Here is a 20,754-nt window from a genome sequence, read left to right as displayed (position 1 = left end):
TTAGACAGTAAGCTCACGCTGAATAACTAGGTCTACTGTATTCTGGAAACTCTTCAGTAGTAATACAGCTTTCTCATGTTCCATATGTACAAAGCTGTGTCCGTTTGCCTGTAACACAAAAACAAGAGAAGAGAAATCAAATGAGATTCTATTTAGTGTCTTCAGTTGAGGGGGCAAAGGGATATACGAGAATTAAAATCAAGGCTAAAACAAATAATAATCATATAATGATTTCCCGCAAACAGGAGTTTGCCTGTGCCACTGAGGGAACACATTAGGACAGATACCGCACGCCCTGCCTTCGAGCAGGGGCTGGACTGGATGACCTGGGGGGTCCTTTCCAACTTAAATTATTCTGGGACTCTGTGATACTCTGCATATTGGGTGAAGAAACAATAACCCTGGGATGTAAGAGTTTCAAATGCTGTGAAGCCCCAAGAAAGTTAATGCTGCCAGAATGCGTTGCCGACTACAACAGAGGCTCCGGCTCAGATCAGATGCAGACATGCTGCATATACAAAAAGGGAAAAATTTACTGAATAAACTGTTCCGCTTTGGTGGTAGCGAAATCCTTCTGTAACTTGTCTGTTACCACACTATTTAAAATAGTCAAATTTTAAACATAATTGCCAACAGTTTACTGACTGTGATCAATAAGTCAAAGTAGAAGCTCTGCCATTCTACAGAATAAAGGCAGCCCCTGAAGGTGATCAGGTACGGAACAAAGACAACGCTCGCTGCAGACGCCTGCCATTTAGCCATCCGTGAAAGCCTTGAGACGACTCCCGCGGTGCCAGGTAAGTCCTCAGACTCCCGTGGCCCTACTGCAGGGCTGGCACACAGCTGGGGAAATGCTCAGCTGGTTCAAAGCTCCCCCTTCCCTCCCCAAAGACACCAGCAGGAACCTCTGCCGTCCTTCATGCGTGGAGCCCACTGCTAAAGGCACAGCGAGAGCATGTCCGGGAATGCGCGGGTGTAGGGCTGGGGCTGGCGCTACGCAGTGGTTATGGAGGCTGCCGGGGCTGCGAAGGTGATCGAGAGACAGGCTATAGGGCTGTCCGTGGCAGAATCTGGTCTCTCTAGCCTATAGCAATTCTATAAACACACTGCAATTTAACTATATATATATTTTTGTTTGATTAACATTTAGAAATAGGTTAGTGAAGCCTTCATGCTCTGGTTAATAAACTACCGCTGCTGTGAAATTACAGCCCTTTAGAAGAACTACCAGACATCTGTTGCACATATCCAGACCATTCTACATCGCTATCGTCTTGGCCACAACAAAACCACGCTACGCCATATTATATATGGAAGGCAGACCTCAAGAGCCCCCCCCTTACCAGCAGTCAGCACAGCTGAGGTATTGGACGAGCAGCACAAAGGGGCTGCCAGAGCCCCCCAGGGTGCTCACATCTCCGCAGGGTGCCCACGTCCCCCCAGCTCACCCGTGCCCACTGCTGCCGTCTCCTCGCAGAAGTTAAGATCCTCTCCCTGGACCAGGGGCTTGCAGAAAGGATGCCCCATGCTCTCTCGCTGCACTAAAGGATGGCCAGCCCAGAATGCTAATTAACAGAAGTGCTGCGCGCACATCTCCAGAGGAACAGGAAGCCCATGAGCGTGGCGCTGTGCCCCTGGCACTTGAAGGTTTCTGTTCAAAGGTGGCAGCTGCTGCGAGCTCCAGCACTGACAACTGCACAGGAATGGCAACGGGCAGGCACAGAGCACCCGGAAAAGGCAGCATCCAAGCAATAGTGAGAAGTCGAGCACTTTTATTCAGCTTAATACAACAAAATGTATTTGCTCTGAGAAACAGGAATACAAATTTCAGGCAGGAAAAGTTTCAAAGACATTTCCTTATGTGCCAGAATTAGGCAGCCATCTGGCATTCGGTTTAGGTCAGCTCGGACTCTGATGTAATTCAGAGGGAAATGAAAGAAGTTTCAGTTTATTCACCAGGCAGCTCACTGGGATCTGTATTGCTCATTTGGGAAAAAAAAAAATAAAAGAACCTGCAAACAAACCTGAGAGCTGGGCAGCTCTGCCTACGCCCCTTCTCATTTTCAAGGTGCGCAGTGAGGGGTACAGGAAAAGGCTCAGCTCTAGCGAGCGCAGAAACCTCTTTTCTACATGAAAAGTTTCTCAGTGGAAGAGGGCTAAAGGAGATACACATCCAAAAATACCTAAGCAGGCCACACCCAGAGGGATTTGTTATTTAACATATAAATAAATGATAATCGGAATCTACTTCTTTCTTTCCTGCTGTGGTCTCACATTCCTCACAAAATATGCTATGAAATCTGCATATATATTTACACATTGAGTTATTATTTAGTTCAAATTATTAGACAGACAGAACGGTTTCTAGCTGAACCGTGGAGCCACCAAAACAAGATTTCTTAGAACTGAGGGGCAGCCTTTAACATAGGGTGGCAAAATTGTACGGCACGGCTGACAGAGCTGCTCCCTCCTTGCTGACAGACTTAGCAGCCGTACAACTGTGTTCCTCCCTAAAAGTCACCTACTAGAACTGCTGCTGGTTTTATAACAGAAAAATCATTCTTACTATCAAATAAATAACTTAAGAGCTTATGACACAGAAAGGAAAGATACAATTTTGCTCTCCCCAGGATCTCAGCAGGACCGTGGGCTCCCGGACTTGTAAGGACCAGAATTTGTTCACTGCAGAAGACACAGACACACTCTTCTATCAAAAACAGGCATCGTGCAAAACCGCGTTTAAGAATGACAGTCTCTCCGTGAGCTGGGTAAGTCCACCCAGGGAATGTCAAGCCTTTCAATTTTCAAAGCTTCCCTCCCTCTTTTACCAAAACTGCTTGGGGAGACACATAAATGCATGACAGGGACATTACTGCTTCTCCTGAAAACATCCTGCTAAGCAAATTCTTCCACGTAGATGTTTAAAAAAAGTCACCTTGGTCTGATAATACCTTCCTGTGCATCATCTCGAGTAAACTGAATTCACTGCATGGAGTGCAAAAGGTACCCAGACATGGAGGTTCTCCAGTAACGGTGACACTGGGATTCCCCGCCACGACAATACATAAAGGTGACAGCCAGTAACGCTGGGGGGAAAGGTGTCAGACAGACGTGACAGGAGGGAGAGTCTGCAGCACGAAGAATGGGATGATACTAAAAGCAGATCATGGGGCAGACAGCGTGAGGACAGAATGCGCTAGGACTGAGGACACAGGAAGATGGTTCCTCCCTCGGAGTCCCAGCAGAAACTGGTGTCACAACCAGCGCATCTGTGGAAGACAACAAGTGGCGCAGACAGCTACAGATGCTGAAGAAGAGAGATTATGGGTGAAGAGAAACCTCCTTCTACATGGTAACTGGTATTGCACAGCCCTAGTCTCTGGCAGGGGATTGTCTCATGAGATAAAAGCAAACAGAGGTGATGCTAAAAGTGGAAAATGGGGCTGGAGGTGAAGCGATGCCAGTGAGTATTAATAATTTCAAGTTCTTACTGCCTAGGGAACTGGACACTTTTAGCAAAAGGCATTGCTTATATTTGAGAAGTAAAATATCCTTCATCACAGTTACGTTTTTTTCTCGGTTAATTCCTTCATGAGATTAATGACCGCCCTTTTACTTGCCACAATATAAATCAACACCTGGTAATAGGTATTATGCATGGGTAGAAGTAATTGCAAATAAAAGGAAAATGTTCTTGCCAGAGGATTTGAAATGATGTACTGACAGTGACAAATGAGAAACTCTGCTGAGACTGATCCACAATCCTCCGAGAGTGACTGAGAGTGCAAAGTCAGACAAACTTCATCAACATAAGTGATGAATAAATAAGGAGACTGGACTTTGCTACCTAAAAGAAAAGCAGCAGTACCTTAAATGTATTATATAAATATACGTAAATGCCCCTATTTTAGGAACACATGCTGAAATGCGAGAAATTCCTGCTCCTGATAGCTTGTGCCCATCAGGAGACATCATTTGCCATAACAATAGCTATACAATAAATGCAGGTCAGAAGCGTACATCTTTGATGAAGACATGCTAGGCACACACACGCAGCAGACCTGTCCCTGCACAGAACAATACAGCCCTCGCACGACTCCGTGAAGACTACTCCCACGGCGTACAGCCCCCGCAGGCAACCTTCTCACCTTACTTTGCTGTTACTCTTTAACGTATTTTACTCTTACCTATTTTTGTTTCTGTTACTAAGCTCTAGCTAATTTTGTACTTCATTTAGCTTGGCTATTTTCTTTATTTCAGTGGTTTTTGAACATACTAGCAATTAAACATGAGTCGCCTATTGTAGACTTCAGAGCTGGTAACTACTGCAGTGCCCGTGCCAGGTAGGAGGGGCAGCGGGGAGTGAAGGAGAGAGGGAGGCAGGAGGAGGGAGGCTGCCCAAGACGTTTGAAACATCCTTAGTTTGCTGACTTCCTTCACAAAACCGATTAAAACACAGTTAACCTCTAACCCTTGAATGGCTTTAAAAACTCTTATAAGCCTTTCAGTCAACTATAATGACTCTCTTCCTTTTGTCAAAATTAATAATACTATTTGCTGCCAGTGGTAACACATTTTCCAGGCTTAACAAAAAAAAGAAACAACCTTGCAGGACATGGTAGAAAACCCTTTTCTACATGGACAGCTGTTATTTTCTGTGAATGAGGAATTTTTGAAAGGTATGTTCGGGAACAGCCTGTCTTTCTATTTAAAAAATTCATTGGAATACAGAAACAAAAAAGAAAACAAAAAGCTGAGATTTCTCTATGAACTATGCAGATGCTTCCATGATCCAGTAGTGGATCCAGTAGTGGCTGTTTTTCATGCGAGTGCATTCAAAAATGCCGAGGCAGTAGAAGAGAGGCAAAAATATTGCCAGTTACAATTCGGTCAACAAATGTGACTACATAGCTCCTTGCACCAGTGTCACATCAGCTGCCAAGGTGAAAATTATAAACAGGTCTTGCTGTATCACATACCTATGCTTGTGAAACTGCCTGTAAAGCTCCTTTCTTCCTGCACCTTCTTGCACTGTTAGTGCAGAAAAGCTGGATATGATGTAAGGATTATTTTTGAGTTTAAATTGTGTCACCCGGATCATTCCTGTGTCAGACTGTAAGCATTAACCCTTTCCTGCAGTGCCATGCCTTCCCGGAAGGCTGGTGCTTGCAGCCGTGTGCCTTATTCAGTATCCCTGGGGAGCAGAAACTGCCAGGCAAAATGAAGGCCAGTCCGGCCCCTGGCTGTGCCATGCTCCCTCTGCTCTCAGCATGCTCCCTGGGTTTAATTCAGCTCCCTGCTAGCGGCAGGGGGGCTGTTGGACAGCCCACCCCAGTGCCTCTTTTCCATGTCCACGCTTTGTTTTCAAATGGCTTTATTCCTTCTGAGACCAGCTTTCAAAAGTACTGCGAGTAACACTGTTCTAAATCAATACTGAAGTACCACAATAACAAAACTAGCAGTTAACTTCTACTGAAAACAATATCATTGTACTTGTGAGATGCAAAGACTGAGTTCCGTTACAAAGCAGTTTAATCCATCCATACCTGGAGGATCTTGTCGCCAGGCTGGAGCAGGCTGGATGCTGGTCCGTCAGGCTGAACCCTAGTAACAAAGATACCCTATAAGTCAGAAGTAACAGAGGTTAGGATGCTATCACCAAGAACTAGTTCCCAAAATACAGGTGTCTCCCTAACTGGTGTCTGGGGGCTTTATATACTCTGGCAATGGTCTAAACACTAAACTCTTTTTTTAACCTGTTTGTAATCAGCTCTCCATGACCTTCAGCTAGTTATCGCCTGGCACAAATATAATTGTGGCTCATTTGAAACTAAGATTCCACATCACAAAATAAGGTCCAATTTGAATAGGGCAAGAGGGTTATCAGGAGGATAATTAAAATGCAGCAAGCATTAATTTATTAGAATAAGGCGTACCATAATCTATAGAGTAATCTTTGTTTACTTCCTCTAGGGAAAAAAAAAGTTTAAAAAAATTTCTAAAAAGCAGTCTTGATATTCAGCCCTTGAGATATTCAGTACAATGGTCTGTAGGACTGTCACTTAATCCACTGTCTGAGGGGTGAATGACTTTGAAAGGGGAAAAATTCTTAAGTAATAAAGGACATTTTTAGATTTGTTTTCAGAATTCAGTAAAATCTCTTAATAAAACCCAAAATCAAAGATTGACTTCCTAGATGATGAACACATTTGAAACATTACCTATACAGCTCATGTACTTCTGCACTCTCCGCCTCACTTTCTCTGCTGTCCTTACCCTGCTGCCAAGGGCGAACACCTTTAAGCAGACTCTAAAACTGATCACAGGCTAAATTTTAGCCATTTACATTGCTCCCAGAGACACCAGAGAAATTCCCTGCTTGGTATCATCATGCAAATCATGTGCGTCCTTGAGGGATTTTATAGCCTTCTGGAGCAAGGTACTGTCCAGTATTTCTGTTAACCTTATAAAAACGTGAGCTCCTTGGGAGCAGAGCGATGGGCTGCTTGTATTTCATCCACGTGCCATTAACTTGTGACACGAGTCTGCCATTCCAAATGACTGATTGCTTCTGTGCTTTCTGCTGCTTTTCCTGTCCTTTCCTCTCACCACGGCACTGTCAGCGTGTCAGGACAAGGGTCTATCACTATGCAGAAGAGTGCTCACTGCCATCCCCACTGATTTCATCTTACAGACAGAATGGTACCATATGCATGACTTAAAACCATCACAAACGACTGGTATGTGTGATGAGAGACAGTATCACCCTCTTATCGCTTCTGTGACATTTAAAACACGATAAATCTGATTTAACGGTGTGGGAAGCAATGTTTCAGAGTAACTACACATAAAAAGACTTTCAACTATTAATTCCTTCAATATAACCACCCTATCACTCCCTTAGTACACAATTTTGCATTTCTGTTATTGGTAAAATTAAGTCTATCTACAGCTGTTACTGCTCTGTGAGCATTACTGGTACAGACACATTCATAGTGGGATACAGACTCCTCTCTAATAATTTCAGGCAAGTGTTAGACAGTGGAAGTACAGCTTAACTCTAACATCATACATTAAACTGGAAAAAAAAGACCATGATGTTATAAATTGTGTGTATAAATGTGTTATAAAAAGTGTAATTCCAGTGTGCAGTCTCAAAGAAGGACACCACAAATTAGTATGCCTTAAAGGATAGTCGTTAAAATGCCTGATGGTTTTGTACATTAAATGGAACTATTCTTGAAGCTCAAAACAGGGATTATCAATGCAAAAATTGAAAGGAATTAAGATGGTGTTAGATCGATATTTCCAAGTGTATTTTACATGTCCAATTAGCTTTCTGTTGTAATTCAGAGTGGTGGGGAAATTATTTTTTTAATTTGCACGCAGATCTCAAATTTTTGAGAAGAGATTAAAAGATGGGTTTAATTTCATCATTTGCCAGGTATTCTCAGTATTTGTGGAAGTTACGGCTGCCTCTTAGAACCGAAGCCAGTATTATCAAAGAATATCAATGTTAAGAATATGTTTAACTGAGAGGTACCCACAGTTGTTGTTTTTCAACAAGTTCCAGTCAGTTTTACTGCACAGAACAGATGAATTCACAGGTCTAAAGGTCCATTTCCTAACCCTAAAGCCTTGTGTAGCTGATAATCACTGGATGTTGTATTTTTACTAGGCTTCCTTTTACTGTAAAGATATTTATCAACCTCTTAACTGTGTAATTCCCAGAATGAATACTGAGCCTCCCTGACCATCATGTACCATAATGGTGTATTTTTTAATTAGCATTACAGAACAGAAGACTGCTTGCCATGGTGTGGCCAGGCTGATTTTATTCGATACAGCTGCTATAAACCCTGGTATTTCAGCTACCTAGTGATGCCATTACTGGTTTAGTATTCCCTCTAGTGACTGTAGTGAAAGTTTAAACAGGGCCTATATTTACTCTTAAAAGAAAAAGGTGAGAGAGGCGAATCTCCAGAAAACAGTCTTAAAAATTATCTTATACATGGAATATAAGGCAGATACCCACGTGATTTCTGTTTTGAGTCTCTCATCTTCATTAACCAGAAAAAAAAAGCAAGCAACACTTCCCTAACCAAACAAAGCCAAGTATGGCAAAAATTCTTTCAGTTATCACAACAGAAGCGCATAAAAATTTCACTCATGTTATCTATGTCTCCACTATACGGCACTCTAAATAAGGACCATTTAGAGAGAAATTTATAACTTACCTTATCAGAAGGTTTGAATGGGTTTCCTTGTCCACTTATTCCACCACTGATACTAAAACCAAGGCCAGGGTTCTTCTCTATTCTCACACAAAACTAGGTTAAAAAGACATGGCAAGATAAGTCAATGCCAACATTAAAGCCTATCTAAACAATGGCATCTTCTTCTCATATATCCCATTTCACCATTAACAAGATGAGTTGACCCTCTCAAAAGCTGTATTGCACAACACAGTAAGAGTCAGTAGAATACTGTTACAAACTGAAAGTATTTTCATGATGTTAGCATGCTGCAATGATACTGTAATATTCACAGTGCTGCATGTATTTCTGCATATATTTAAAAATGTTATCTTCAAGGAGAAAAAAAACCCTTCAGACTTGTGAAAGAGCAGTTCACATTGGCCAAATTTTTCTCTTAAACATTGGGATAAACCTGGCAGTGAGGCTTCATCTTGTGCACTTTTACTTTTCCAGCAGGTGTCACACGTGCAGCACCCCTGGGTGCTATGCTTGGGACAAACCCCAGGAATAAGCACTCCGAAGCTCAGAGATCTTCAGACCATTGCCAGTATCAGGGCTGCGGCCCCGACAGCCTGCACTGAGCCCCAACCACTCTTACAAGTGCCTTACTCCAGGAAGTAGTGCTGAATCTTATCTTTTAGTCAGGATGACTCTAAATGGCATGAGGTAATTGAATATAAAATAAAAATTACTTCAGTGTAGCTTAATGCCTACCTACTGAGCCAGCCTGAGCATGTACTCAAGCCACACAAGCAATTGCTTCTGAATCTCAATGCTATACTCAGAAACTTAACGCAGGCAGTTACTTGCATGGATTGTCCAATGCTTTACACAAGAGAAAGGTTTACTAATGATTCTGAACCTTATTCTGCAAGTCAGGTGCCTCAAACAGTTACTGCAACCATTAAGGCCAAATATACAGGGGATAGGACCACTTAATGAAGAAACTCATCAGCACCCATTTTGTTAGCCTGGGGACACTGGGGCTACAGCTGGCCTTCTGTAGGGCTAAACTGGAGCAGCCGATACAAATCTGAGAAGATCAGTGTCTTGCCAAACATGCTGCATTGTTAGCACTGAACTAGGTTACTGGGAATTGGCAGAAATTGCAAATTAATTCCGTATGACCCAGGGATGTCAGCTCTGTTCAGGAACTTCAACGCCAACTTGTGTTGCGTGGTCAATCCAAGATAAAAATGGTATCAGTCCCTGGTGCTGGGGAAGAGGACAGAGCTGCTCGCCTGCCTCCAGCTCAGCTGTGCTCCCCCATGCTCCCTGGCTCAGCTGCCCTCTATTATTGCCCTGGGGTCAAGGCAGAAAAAAACAGAAAGTTTTTGTCCAAGTGTTATAGACACACTTTCTCACCTGCTCCTGATACGCGTCCGTACTTCTCTGACCCTTGGTTTGGATTAAACATCGCCCTGTCTGAGGTGCTCGAGAGCTCTGCGAAGAGGGAATCTGAATAGGCAGTGGTGGCTGAAACTGCTGGATGGTGACTTTGTTCATGTTTCCTTCATACTGCTGCTCGCGGCTCCGATGCTGTAGGCTTTGTGATCCCATTAAAGTCTGGATATGGCTACCTGCCTGTGGGTAACGTAACCCGTTAGGCCAGAAATTCAGGAAGCTGAAAAGAAGCAATTATTACAACTTACAGAGTCAAGTAAAAGCAAACCTCTTAAATCATATCAGAGGTTTGCCTTTTGACCACAGTTGGAAACAACCGTGATTAAAAGCAGCAAGGATATGCCCATTGCATTTAGCGGCCCTAGGAGGTTTAAGGGAAATTAGCCCTACACAGAATATTTTATAAACAGAAAATATTTTCTTCCCTCATGTCATGATATATGCTTCTGCTCAGAATGTTTTGTGAACTGGAAACATTTAATAAATTGAAGTAGGGTGGATGGATTATTCATCACAGCACACTCTAAAGATACTGGAATGCATTTTTTTCTACGGATAGTTCGGAATAAGCTTTACACCACAAATACAGATATTGGCCAATATTGTGCATTGTGTATGGAAAGCATATATCAATGAAATTCTATGCCTTGTCCTAGTAACAAATGTGGCTTTTACAATATGTAAGTAATCAAATGATCAAATTTCTATGGTAACGTCTACTGATTTGAAGGTCTAATATTTTGTAAATATAAGTGAAATACTCCATTTACATTGACTTGGCCTTTTGGTATTTTCAGAAAAAAATGGATGACTGCTATCATGCTTCTATCCCATCCATCCCTGTGAAACGGCCTTTCACATTTGCAGCTGTGATCTGGCAGGTGAGGTTTGCTTTCTGTATTCTGTTCTTGACATGGTAAAGTTGCATACTTGCTTACTCTTCAATACACAGTCTCTATTTAGGCACATGAATTGCATAAACATTTGAGGCAAATCTTTGCAAAATGAATTAAGTTGAGACAATTTTATACTTTTCATATTTACAGGATTCAGATGTTATTGCTTATAAATAATCACATGCAACTTAGCCATAAGGGAAGGAGCCAAATTCATGCTCCGTTGTGTGATCAAATATTATCACCTCCATGAAATACCACACCGTTGCCACTGAGAGTTTTCAGATTATATGTACCCATCAACCAGTGCTATTATTTGAACAGCCTGAATGTGAAAGAGCATTACGACTGCACGTCTCAATATCTGCAAGTCTCTATGGATAAAACAGACCTACTTAAACTATGTTTCACATTAAATTTACACCAGCCAACACCACAACCACGTCTCATCATGAAGGTCTAATCCTCAGTACTACTGAAGATTTATGATCCTGCTGGAAGAGTCAACAATTGTGAGACTATATTTTAGACAAGATTAAATTTAATACAGCAAAAGATCAAAACATTTCTTACCCGTTGGCCAATCATCTGGCCTCGGAAGTTACAGCAGCCAGGGCATTAGAATTAATTGCTTGTTGCCGTAGCAAACATACATCTTAATGGATTTCCAAGATTTGTCTGCAGAACACATCATTAATACAGATGCAGTTGGAGCTACTGGTGTCACTGAGCACAGAATCCCAGGAACACACCAGTGACTGTGAGCAAAACTGATCTGCTCTGTCTTATTTTTTTGCTGACTACATTTGAAGAAAGGGACTAGGTAGAGTACATGTCTGACGGCTCTTCTTTTTAGTACAAGAGGGATAGTCTCAAAGTGAGCAATGACAGAGAAATATCTTACTCCTTCTGCCCAAATCTTCAATCCTCAAACTCTTCTTAAAAACCAGCTCACCTGTGGACAGGGAAGTGCTTAATAGACATTGACAAACTTACTCCAAGAATAGCCTGGTGAAGTCAGTCTGTACTGTGAACATCCCACTTTACAGGTCAGAGGGATCTTCAATTCATCCAAGATCAGAAGGGAAGGAAAATGCTCAAGACAGACTTTTTAGCTATTCATTAACTCCCTAGCGGCAGCAAGCTGTGCCCGCAATGAATTGCTGAATCCGTGTCACCCTGCACCGCAGAGATGCAAGGTGAGCCGGTGACTGTGTGCAGCACGGTTCTGTACTTCATATTCTGTCAGATACTCATCACAAGAGGATCCAAAAAAAGCAGAATCTCATAAATTCTGCTATTTGCCCCAGATATAATCCCATATCCACCACAGCAGTCCACAGCAGGTCCATTGTCTGCCTCGGAGGAAGATGTCTATTTCAAACACAAAAAAAATGTGCTTCTTCACTGAAAAACCTCAAATTTTCTTTATGAGGTTAAAAGACCTCTGGATTGAACGGCAGATGCTGGAAATGAAACAGAGCGAGCCTCCAGCCTCTCAGTCGCAGCTAACAGAAATACTCCCAAGTCAGAAAGGGAGAGAAATGGTGACTCAGACACTTTCATATATTCCAGTTTTGAGGCAGCTGCCTTGCTCCAGTTCCACAGCATATGCTCCTTCCATGTCCACCGAGACCATTACAGCCCACGCAGGCATCTCCAAGAGTTTGCATGGCTTCAGCCTTTGTGCGGGCTGCTGCGATCCTGCAGCAGAAGAGGCCAACTCAGAGAGTCCTGCACATCCCCAAATCTTTGTAGCTCATCCTCTTAGAGGGTCGTTACCCTGCACCCAGGTCGGCCGGCCTGATGTCTGTTCATTATCCACCTTCATTCTCACTCTTCAACCTCTCTTTTTCATAAGGAGTGATTTCCAGGTTCCCTTTTGGCGATGCCCTGCCACACTTCTACCCCTTCCCTTTTTATGGAAGAGCAGCTAACTCAGAATACAACTGATTCAATCAGGCATGTAGCTGACTTGTTGACATGACAGAAAAAGTCGTCTTCCAGGAAGAATAAATACTGTAGTCTTTGAATGAATCGGTGGATTATTCAATTTGAAGATTAAAATATCCAACTTTTCCATAAGAGAAATAGCCCGTAAATTATGGAATGATCACATAAATGATCATACTTAAAATGAAATTAGCATTTAATCTGTATTCTGAACAGCAAAAAGGACAGGAAAAAACACTCACACACATAATTATGCAGTGATTGCTGTGTAGTATTCCTGCCCTACCTAACACACATAAATAGCCATCACTACACGTATAGTAGCCCTCTATGTGTGGATAATTTAGGAACACCTATTACTGTGTCTATACACATATTACATTGGCCTGTGTATGCCGTCCATCCGTCTATAGTACACGCTCTTCCCCTTGGAAGAACAAGTCCCAACTCTTCTTCCAGTGGTTTCCCAAGTACAGCTCTACCATGTAGTGACTCTGCTTTGCAGGAGCCCATTCACTCTATTGTGTTAGTGGAAAAACAAAACATATACTACAGTTTATATTTACATGATTTAATTTTTTGCTATGTTGAAGTTTAATTCTGTAGAAGATTTTCTGAGTCTGACTTCAAGTAATTGCTGTATTTTAATCCCCAGATGCTGGGAAACCAAGACACTTGAGGTCACTTTCAGTGGAGAAGAGATTAGCATTGTCGTAACAGCACATTGCAAACCACCTCCTGAGGATGGTGGGTGAACAATTTTCAGAATTCATTTTCTCACTCCTGTTAATAGAATTTGAAGAGATTATATCACTACTTCTTGTGTATTCACACTGTGGCTCTTGCTGGAGGTGGATAAGCTGCCTTTCTTGGAAACGGGAATTATTTATTCTGCAGAAAAAATCGCTATTATGCAGACTGCTTCCCCAATTTCATTTGTACTCTTCACTTTATTTAACATCCACCACAAAAGTTAATTATTTTCAGCTCAGTGTCCAATATTTACAGTATAATTAAAGTAGCTGACAACAGATGTAACAATGGATTGCTCCACTGAGTTAAGCAGATTTCAGTATGGTTATGCAATGTTTGTACTTACCACATCTGAGCAGCGAGATACTGAAATATTCAGAACAAAACAGAATCTGCAGTTTCTTATTATAGTAACACTGATGATGCACAAATGCAAGACATAGACTGAGTTAGATTGTGTGAATGGATAAACGCAGGTTTTATCCCAATATGTCAGTGAAGATAAGCAGTGACTCCTCTTAAGTTTATCCTAGTTTCTTGCATATCAGAGGATAAAGAAACCCTTCGAATAACCTGGCTGTCAGAGCCAACTCCATCAAACAATGCCAGGGCACTCTCCTCCTGGCCCTCCGATGCCTGGGAAGGAGTCTCTGGGCTGCTCTAGGTACCACGGCTTTCGTCTCCCATCTTCAAGCAATTCTCTTGTACACGTGTATCTCTTGTCGCTACTTTTGTATGAAGGCAAGGGCTACTCCTTCTGAAACTGTCTTGGATAAAAAGACGTGAAGCCAGTAGGAGACATTTGCCTCATCAGTGCTGACAGTTAATTATGCTACAGAAGTTATTAGTGTGTGCGTTATGACTTTCACAGCAGTCTTATTCACTCATAAGACTTTACTTCAGGAATGAGCAGGACCGATCTCCATACAGATAACAATCGATGTAATTATCACTGCTCACATGTTCAGCTCCACCTTCTAAAGCTGACTGCAAACACAGTTTAGTTCGTCAGGATTCTCTATTCTCCAGCTTTATGATTAGAGCATGTAAAAATTGCAGTTTCTCAGTTGATGAGCAGAGCCAAGTCGGGGCTGGGAGAGAGCAGCAGAAACAGGCCAGATCCAAGCACTGTAATTTAATATCTACCGTGACAAGGTGCTAGAAATTAGAGCCCTTTCTCATGAGTTTATCAGCAAATGATGTGTGCCTAGGACGTCTCTGCCAAAATGTCTGTGATTGAGACACTGGGCTGGCCTTCATCTCAACACATTTATTTTTTTGTCGTGAACTGAAGAGTGCAATTGAAATGAAACATTTGAATGAAGACTTTTCAGGACAAGAGGGAGCTGACGGCTGTCTGCTATGTGCAGGAATACACCTGCCAAGCCCACTGTGCCCATTTCACACACTAGAGCTGTAACTACTAGCATCTGCATAAACAAATACAAAAATAGGTAGCAGGCATGAAAACATCATCCTTAATTCATAATGACCAGTGCTTTAAACTTCGAAACAAAAATATGCGTTCCCCAAACCTGTCCTCATTAACCTGTTCTCCTCCTTCCAGTGATTTGCTGGGAAAAGAAGACAACTGCAGCTACGTCAGCAGCTTTGCTCGTGCTGCTTACCTTCTTCGTGACGGTGTCCGGTGGCACGTCCCGCCGCCCCAGCGGGTAGGGGTTCCACTGGCTGCTCACAGACACCTCCTCCTGCCCGTTGTCCAGAATGCTGCTCTGCTGCGACGGGGTCTGTTGCAGAAACGGTAGGGCAGCCTTTAGTCACTGGACACACCACGACAGAAAATTCTCTCTTCATATTTATTTCAGTAATCAACCCAGATAAACTGCAACACGCTATTGCTAAAATGGAAATCCTCTTAAATTTTTACAATATTTTGTTAACGTGCAATCATATTGCTGTGGGACTCCCTGCAAGCAGGAGATCTTGAAAGATAGATAAGAGAAATAATGAGAATAATGAATGATGAGAGAAAAGAGAAAATTAACTTAACAAAACTCATTATTTTCAGAGAAATACATTTTGGCCAAGTTCCATATTTAAATGTGCAGTCTGCCATCAATCATTTGAGTTAAAACTTTCTTACTGGTTGTTAAAGCATCAAAAACTTTTTTATTAAGTATTTGCCACCATGAAAAATTATACGCTTATATTTTCTTCAGAAAATACTCCTTAATGGCAATATTGAACTTGTGACTATTCTTACCTCGCGCTATGCTCTGTGTATCACTCTGTGTGGTGTGCTTCTCGCAGACCTCTCTCTAGGCTGTGCCTGGTTTTGTTCTAAGTTAACAGGTTATCATATGTACAGTATTAACCAGTAATTAAATGCTCTCCTGAATATGAATGAACATAACACACATTTAAAGTTTCCTAAATGAGCCTGATTGATACCTTTGCTGTTATTTTCCATTTTTCTCTCCTTTTATACATGTTTCTCCTTTGTCACTTTTTCCCTGGTTATTTTACAGATCTTTTCAGTACTTTTGACGACATGTGTACTTTTTCTGTCCCATCCTGATTTTCTGTTATCTGTCTCTGTATTTCTTTACCCTAGCTGGAAATTTTGCTAACATGGGCATGGTTTTTCGTGTCAGACTTTCCAAAATGCCAACACTGTACTACCACTGACAGCACTTAGCATTATGTAGTGCTTATTCAGTTAAATGCTTATTCAGTTCTGATTCATGGTAATTTGCAAAGAAAAAAAAAAAGCCTAGTCTTCCCCTCTGTCATTCAAGTAATTTCTTCTTCAGCTTAGAATAAAAAAAAAATCATGAAACACTTCTTTAGATGACTGAAGAACAAATGAAACTGTTGCTTTGAAATATTAAAGCTGGTAACTGGTCAGTTAAGAACTTTTTTTATGCAAGCTTAAAAATCCTTTAGAAGTAAATAAAAGTAAATTGCGATTTAAATCATAGTCCTCAGAGGTTAAGTAAAAAAATTCAACACTAATTATTTAAAATCAAAGAAAACTTTCATTATAATTCTCTCACCATTCAAGAAGTCTGCCGGAAAAATCAGGAAAGATGTGATTGTATTAAAATTATTATTAAAATTATATTATCCTTGTATTAAAAACCACTAGAAAAACATCTCCCCTATTGAAAGTACAAGACCTCCCTGTAGAGCTTTCTTTATACACATTAAAAATGGAAAAATGAGACCAACCTCAGCACTTTTTCCATAGGTTATCCCTTACGGCTCAACAGACACTGGCCCCAGTGCCTGATGCAGCAGTGCTGCTGCTCCCTCAGCTAGCACAAGGCTCTCGAATGCTGGCAAATTTGGGCCCAGAGCTGTACACTGGCATACGGACATGCAGGAAACCTGATGATATGGCTCTGTGTCCCTCACACGCAGCTAAACCTTTATGTCTGGACAGGCGTCCAGGACTGTGAGCAGCGAGTCTGAACACGCTGCCAGGGGTCAGCCCCTGCCCAAGGCTTCCCAGCCCAGGACACACTGAGCCCTGGTTGTCCATAGAGCGGAATTTGGGTCCCTGTTTGGGCCCAGGTAGGGCTCTTTGTGCCTACGTAAACTCATGAATCAGCCATTCTGCCCTGTTTGCTGCACTTCCCCATCTAACCCTCATCCAAACGGGGGGTACATCATCCAAGACCAGGGCAGCAAACAACTTGTAAAACGAAAAAGTACAACTGCAAAAATTTCTGCTCTGAGTCATAGTAAAGAACAACAAAAAAGAAAGGCCATCATCTCTGTGACGTGAGTCGCCCCTTCCAGAGTCACCCACAGACCGAGGTGCCCCAGGCTGTGCTGGAAATCTGCTCACCTCCCTGTGAGATGAATTTATAAAAATACGCTATGTGCCCTCACCATGCAGAGACAGAGGGGATTAGTGAGGCAGCTTCCTAAGGGAACTTCTGTTTTTCCTCCTGTGACACACGTGAATATGCTGATTATTCCTAAAGCGAGGTGGTACTGTACACTTCTGCGAATGAAGTGCACCGAACCATAAACTTCTAAAGAATTGTCAGATGGATGCCAAAAATTGAAAGCATTCTTCTGAAAAGTGTTTCTTTTGTCACTGCAGACAATGCTGTACGATTTTTATAAGCGACTGCAGAGTTGAGTTCGCACTCAAAATGGAAGAAGAAAAAATACAGAGGGTGCTTTCTGCTTTCTCAATAAATAGGAAAATTCTGTGATAACAGGGTTTTCATTTTCTGCAGTAAAATGAATTTGCCTACTTGCAATATTGTTCATTTACAGAGCTTGGACAGACTGCAAACAAATTACGTATCTATTAAGTCTAGGCAAAAAATGAAAAGCAGCAGTTCAAACATTTTATGCATGGGGTAGAATCGATGTAATAAACCTTCTCAAAATAAGTAATTGCTATACTTGACTTCCTGATCTTCCACTGGACAATTAGAACTCACTCATTACTCTCTTGAATCTAGGCCACAAGAAAGAGGAAGAAGAAGAGGTAAATATTAAGCTGCTGTGGCCTGGATTCATTAAGAAATGCAAATACTTTAGAACATGTGAAGTAATAAAATTAAATAATATGAAAAATTCAAATTATTTGTTTCAACAATAATTTTTCACCACTGTCCAAGCAGTACAGTAAGAGAATACACCCCCTTCATGCAGTTCAGCATCACATTTTATATGGGTATGTAGCAATGAAATGCTGGTGAAATATAAAGCAGAACAATTCACATAAGACCACACCCCAAAACACATCACCCTAAACAGATTCATGAATTTCCTCAGATATCCATATATTAGTATCCGTATTCATCTACAGCCTAAAATTATTAAAGTGATAGATAATACCTTATTCTTAAATCTGTGCAGAAAACCAGTACCATTATTTGGAGCTGATGTCAAATGGACTTCTTTCAAGGACTAGTGACAAGAATTAGTATATACCCAAGTAGACAAACAAATTCTTTGAAAGAAAAAAACCAGTATGACCAACACTGGAAAGCTGTCTGCGTCCAAACACACACACATCAACGGTTAGGATTTGCCCTAGATGCCATCAACTGAACAACAGAGCAGCAGACACTAACATTAGGACTTGTTTAAATCCAGGGATGGCTGAATGGGAGGTGCCAATGAAGTTAACAGTGTATGGGAAGTAAGTTACGGCGGGGGAAACCTGACAATAACCTGTGGATGTGTGTGTGCGCGCGTGTGCTGCTAACCTATCACAGCTTGGCTTGGAAATCCAGTGCACGATGCATATGCCTGTATTAGTAAGCTGAGCAGTGCTAAGGCCTGTCCTCTGGCCAAGCAGCACAATCTGGTCATGTTGCTGCCATGAAGTTATCTTATTCTTCTAAACAGGCTTGGCTATAAACTCCTAAATCGGGCATTGAAACCCTCCTTTGGGAATTTCTGGCCAGTGCTGACTCCGGAGCCCTGGCCAGGGATTGCCTAGGAGGGTGCCAGCTGGCCTGGGCCAAACCACGCCTGAGGCCAGTCCAGCAATTAACAGCGCAGATGATCACATTTCAGCGCCTGGATCTGTGCACCGTTACCCTTTAATTACTCACAGAGATGTTGCTAATTTGTACCAACGGCTACTGATGCTAATGCAGTAAGACACTTAAGGATGCTCGTCACTTCTCGCACTGCAGCAGCCCGCTGCCATTATACACAGTCCCAACCGTGTGGCTGCTTGCAAGTGTCTGGCAGCTGGTTGCTGCTGTGACTCCAGTGCGGCCGTACATGACGCAGAGTAAGGTTACAGCATCTCCTCTCTGATACTCTGAAAATACTTCAGCAACGTCCCTTTCTGGCTTGTCATATGGGCTTTTCCCATCAAACATATGTTTGTATATAATTTTGTATGTATGTACTTATCAATAATACATTGTTAATAGCTGCAAAATAAACAGTAAAAGAAAGAGAAAATTATTTTCTTTCTATAGGCATTACTCAACGAAAGTTTAAAATTAGTTTAGGTGTGGTAGGCATGTACTCAAAACTCATCAACTACTACAGCATACCCAATTAATGTTCAAATACTAAAATCCCTGTCTCTTGGAGCCTATTTAAATGCATATTAAACATTTCTACATTCATTTTTCTAAGATCAAACAGTCACAAAAGCAAACACGTTCTCCATTTCTGTGCACAGATTAAGTCATTGAGAAAATGATTGCACCAGTCTGTAACACGAGAGCAGAAAGCAGTGATGACAGCCATGTGAGCTACTTAATCCAAAAAGCAAGATTATTGAGTAGGAAAAATGTATTACTATCATCTTTGCTTTTTGGATTCTGTATAGTGTAAGCATGAGTAATAGGCAAAAGCTAAACCAGGAAAAAGCAAGGAGTATTATTAATTTATTTTGTAATGCTGGTATATGCTGGCTATCCCATACTTACTTTCGGTAGAGGTAGCTCTTGAAGCATTTGGTTTTCAAATTTAGATTTAGTCTGCAAGTTTAAAGTCATGCTTCTGCCGGCATGCATTGCTGAAAAACCTCCAGAGTGCAGCATGCCAAGGCTAACTGTGTTGTGTTTGTAAGCAGCGGTCTGAGTAGAGGAAACAACCACGTGACAGGATATGAACACACATGCTCATTGAATTAAGTATCACACATACATGGTTAATTTCACAAAGTTTTAGTTTAAGCAAACAAACAGTACCAAGAAATCAATAGCTTCTGGATGCATGCACTGGGTCACATGGAAGCAAATACATTGCTAGTTATACATAAAATGGATACCATAAAAGACTTCAACGCTGACAGCAGATGAAATATGTTGTTATCTGTAGTTTGAAAACTGCAGTCTATAACATGGTACAAGTCTTCATTTTGCAACTACGGCCAAATTTTGGTATGCCTGCGCAACGTGGCTGGGCCAGAAAACACATATCTAGCATACAAGAGCATCAAGGGCAGAGGAAAAAACCCTGCACAAGGCTCTGCACCATCTCACGAGCATTGCGAGCGTTGCGACTCTCCCTGGCTAGCAGCTGCCCATGAGGGATAAGCTTTGGTTGGGCGCGGCACAGCGGCTACACCGGTCCTGCACAGACCGGCATCTCGCCGGCCACGGGCAGATGGGCAGCGTCTTCTCCTGGAGCAGCTGCTGCATTGCAGTGCCCAGGCGTACTCATCGGCACAATCTCCACCAGACAGCCCAGCTTCTTAGAGCTTTGCTTATCCTATGTTGCAAACAACCAGAAACTACCTCGCTGGCACCTGCAGGGATTACTGTGAGCCCAGTTTAACTAGATAAAATCACCAGTGTCAGCCTTCCAAGAGAGAAAGTATTTCTTAAGCAAATACACATTGTAAACTAAGTGTAAAGATATTTCTGAAACAAACAACATCTGGGAAGTGTTTATTTCCACCAGAAACGTCTCTACTTGGGGTGTGCTATTTTGCCTAGGTATTCTGTATTTTCCAATCACTTTTACACAACACAAGGAAAACAGCTGAAGTAAGGAAAAAGCTTCAGCCTTCAAGCCAGTTTTTAAAG

At 41.9% G+C, this 20,754-nt stretch overlaps 1 protein-coding gene across 1 annotated transcript in view; it reads right to left on the bottom strand.

Annotated features, from left to right (window-relative positions):
* Window positions 1-20,754, bottom strand: part of LRRC7 (leucine rich repeat containing 7) — a 103,636-nt gene continuing 82,882 nt past the window's right edge. Inside the window, exons 20-25 of the mRNA XM_059821792.1 lie at window positions 19,651-19,800; window positions 14,893-15,012; window positions 9,624-9,842; window positions 8,238-8,330; window positions 5,547-5,621; window positions 1-108 (exon numbers count right to left, since the gene is read on the bottom strand). Coding sequence (XP_059677775.1) covers window positions 1-108; window positions 5,547-5,621; window positions 8,238-8,330; window positions 9,624-9,842; window positions 14,893-15,012; window positions 19,651-19,800 — 765 coding nt within the window. The remainder of the gene's footprint in view (window positions 109-5,546; window positions 5,622-8,237; window positions 8,331-9,623; window positions 9,843-14,892; window positions 15,013-19,650; window positions 19,801-20,754) is intronic.

This window comes from Gavia stellata, chromosome 10 (assembly GCF_030936135.1).
Source record: "Gavia stellata isolate bGavSte3 chromosome 10, bGavSte3.hap2, whole genome shotgun sequence".
Taxonomy (NCBI): Eukaryota; Metazoa; Chordata; class Aves; order Gaviiformes; family Gaviidae; genus Gavia; species Gavia stellata.
Note: the sequence above shows the minus strand (reverse complement) of the source record. Positions and strands in the feature narration are given on the sequence as shown.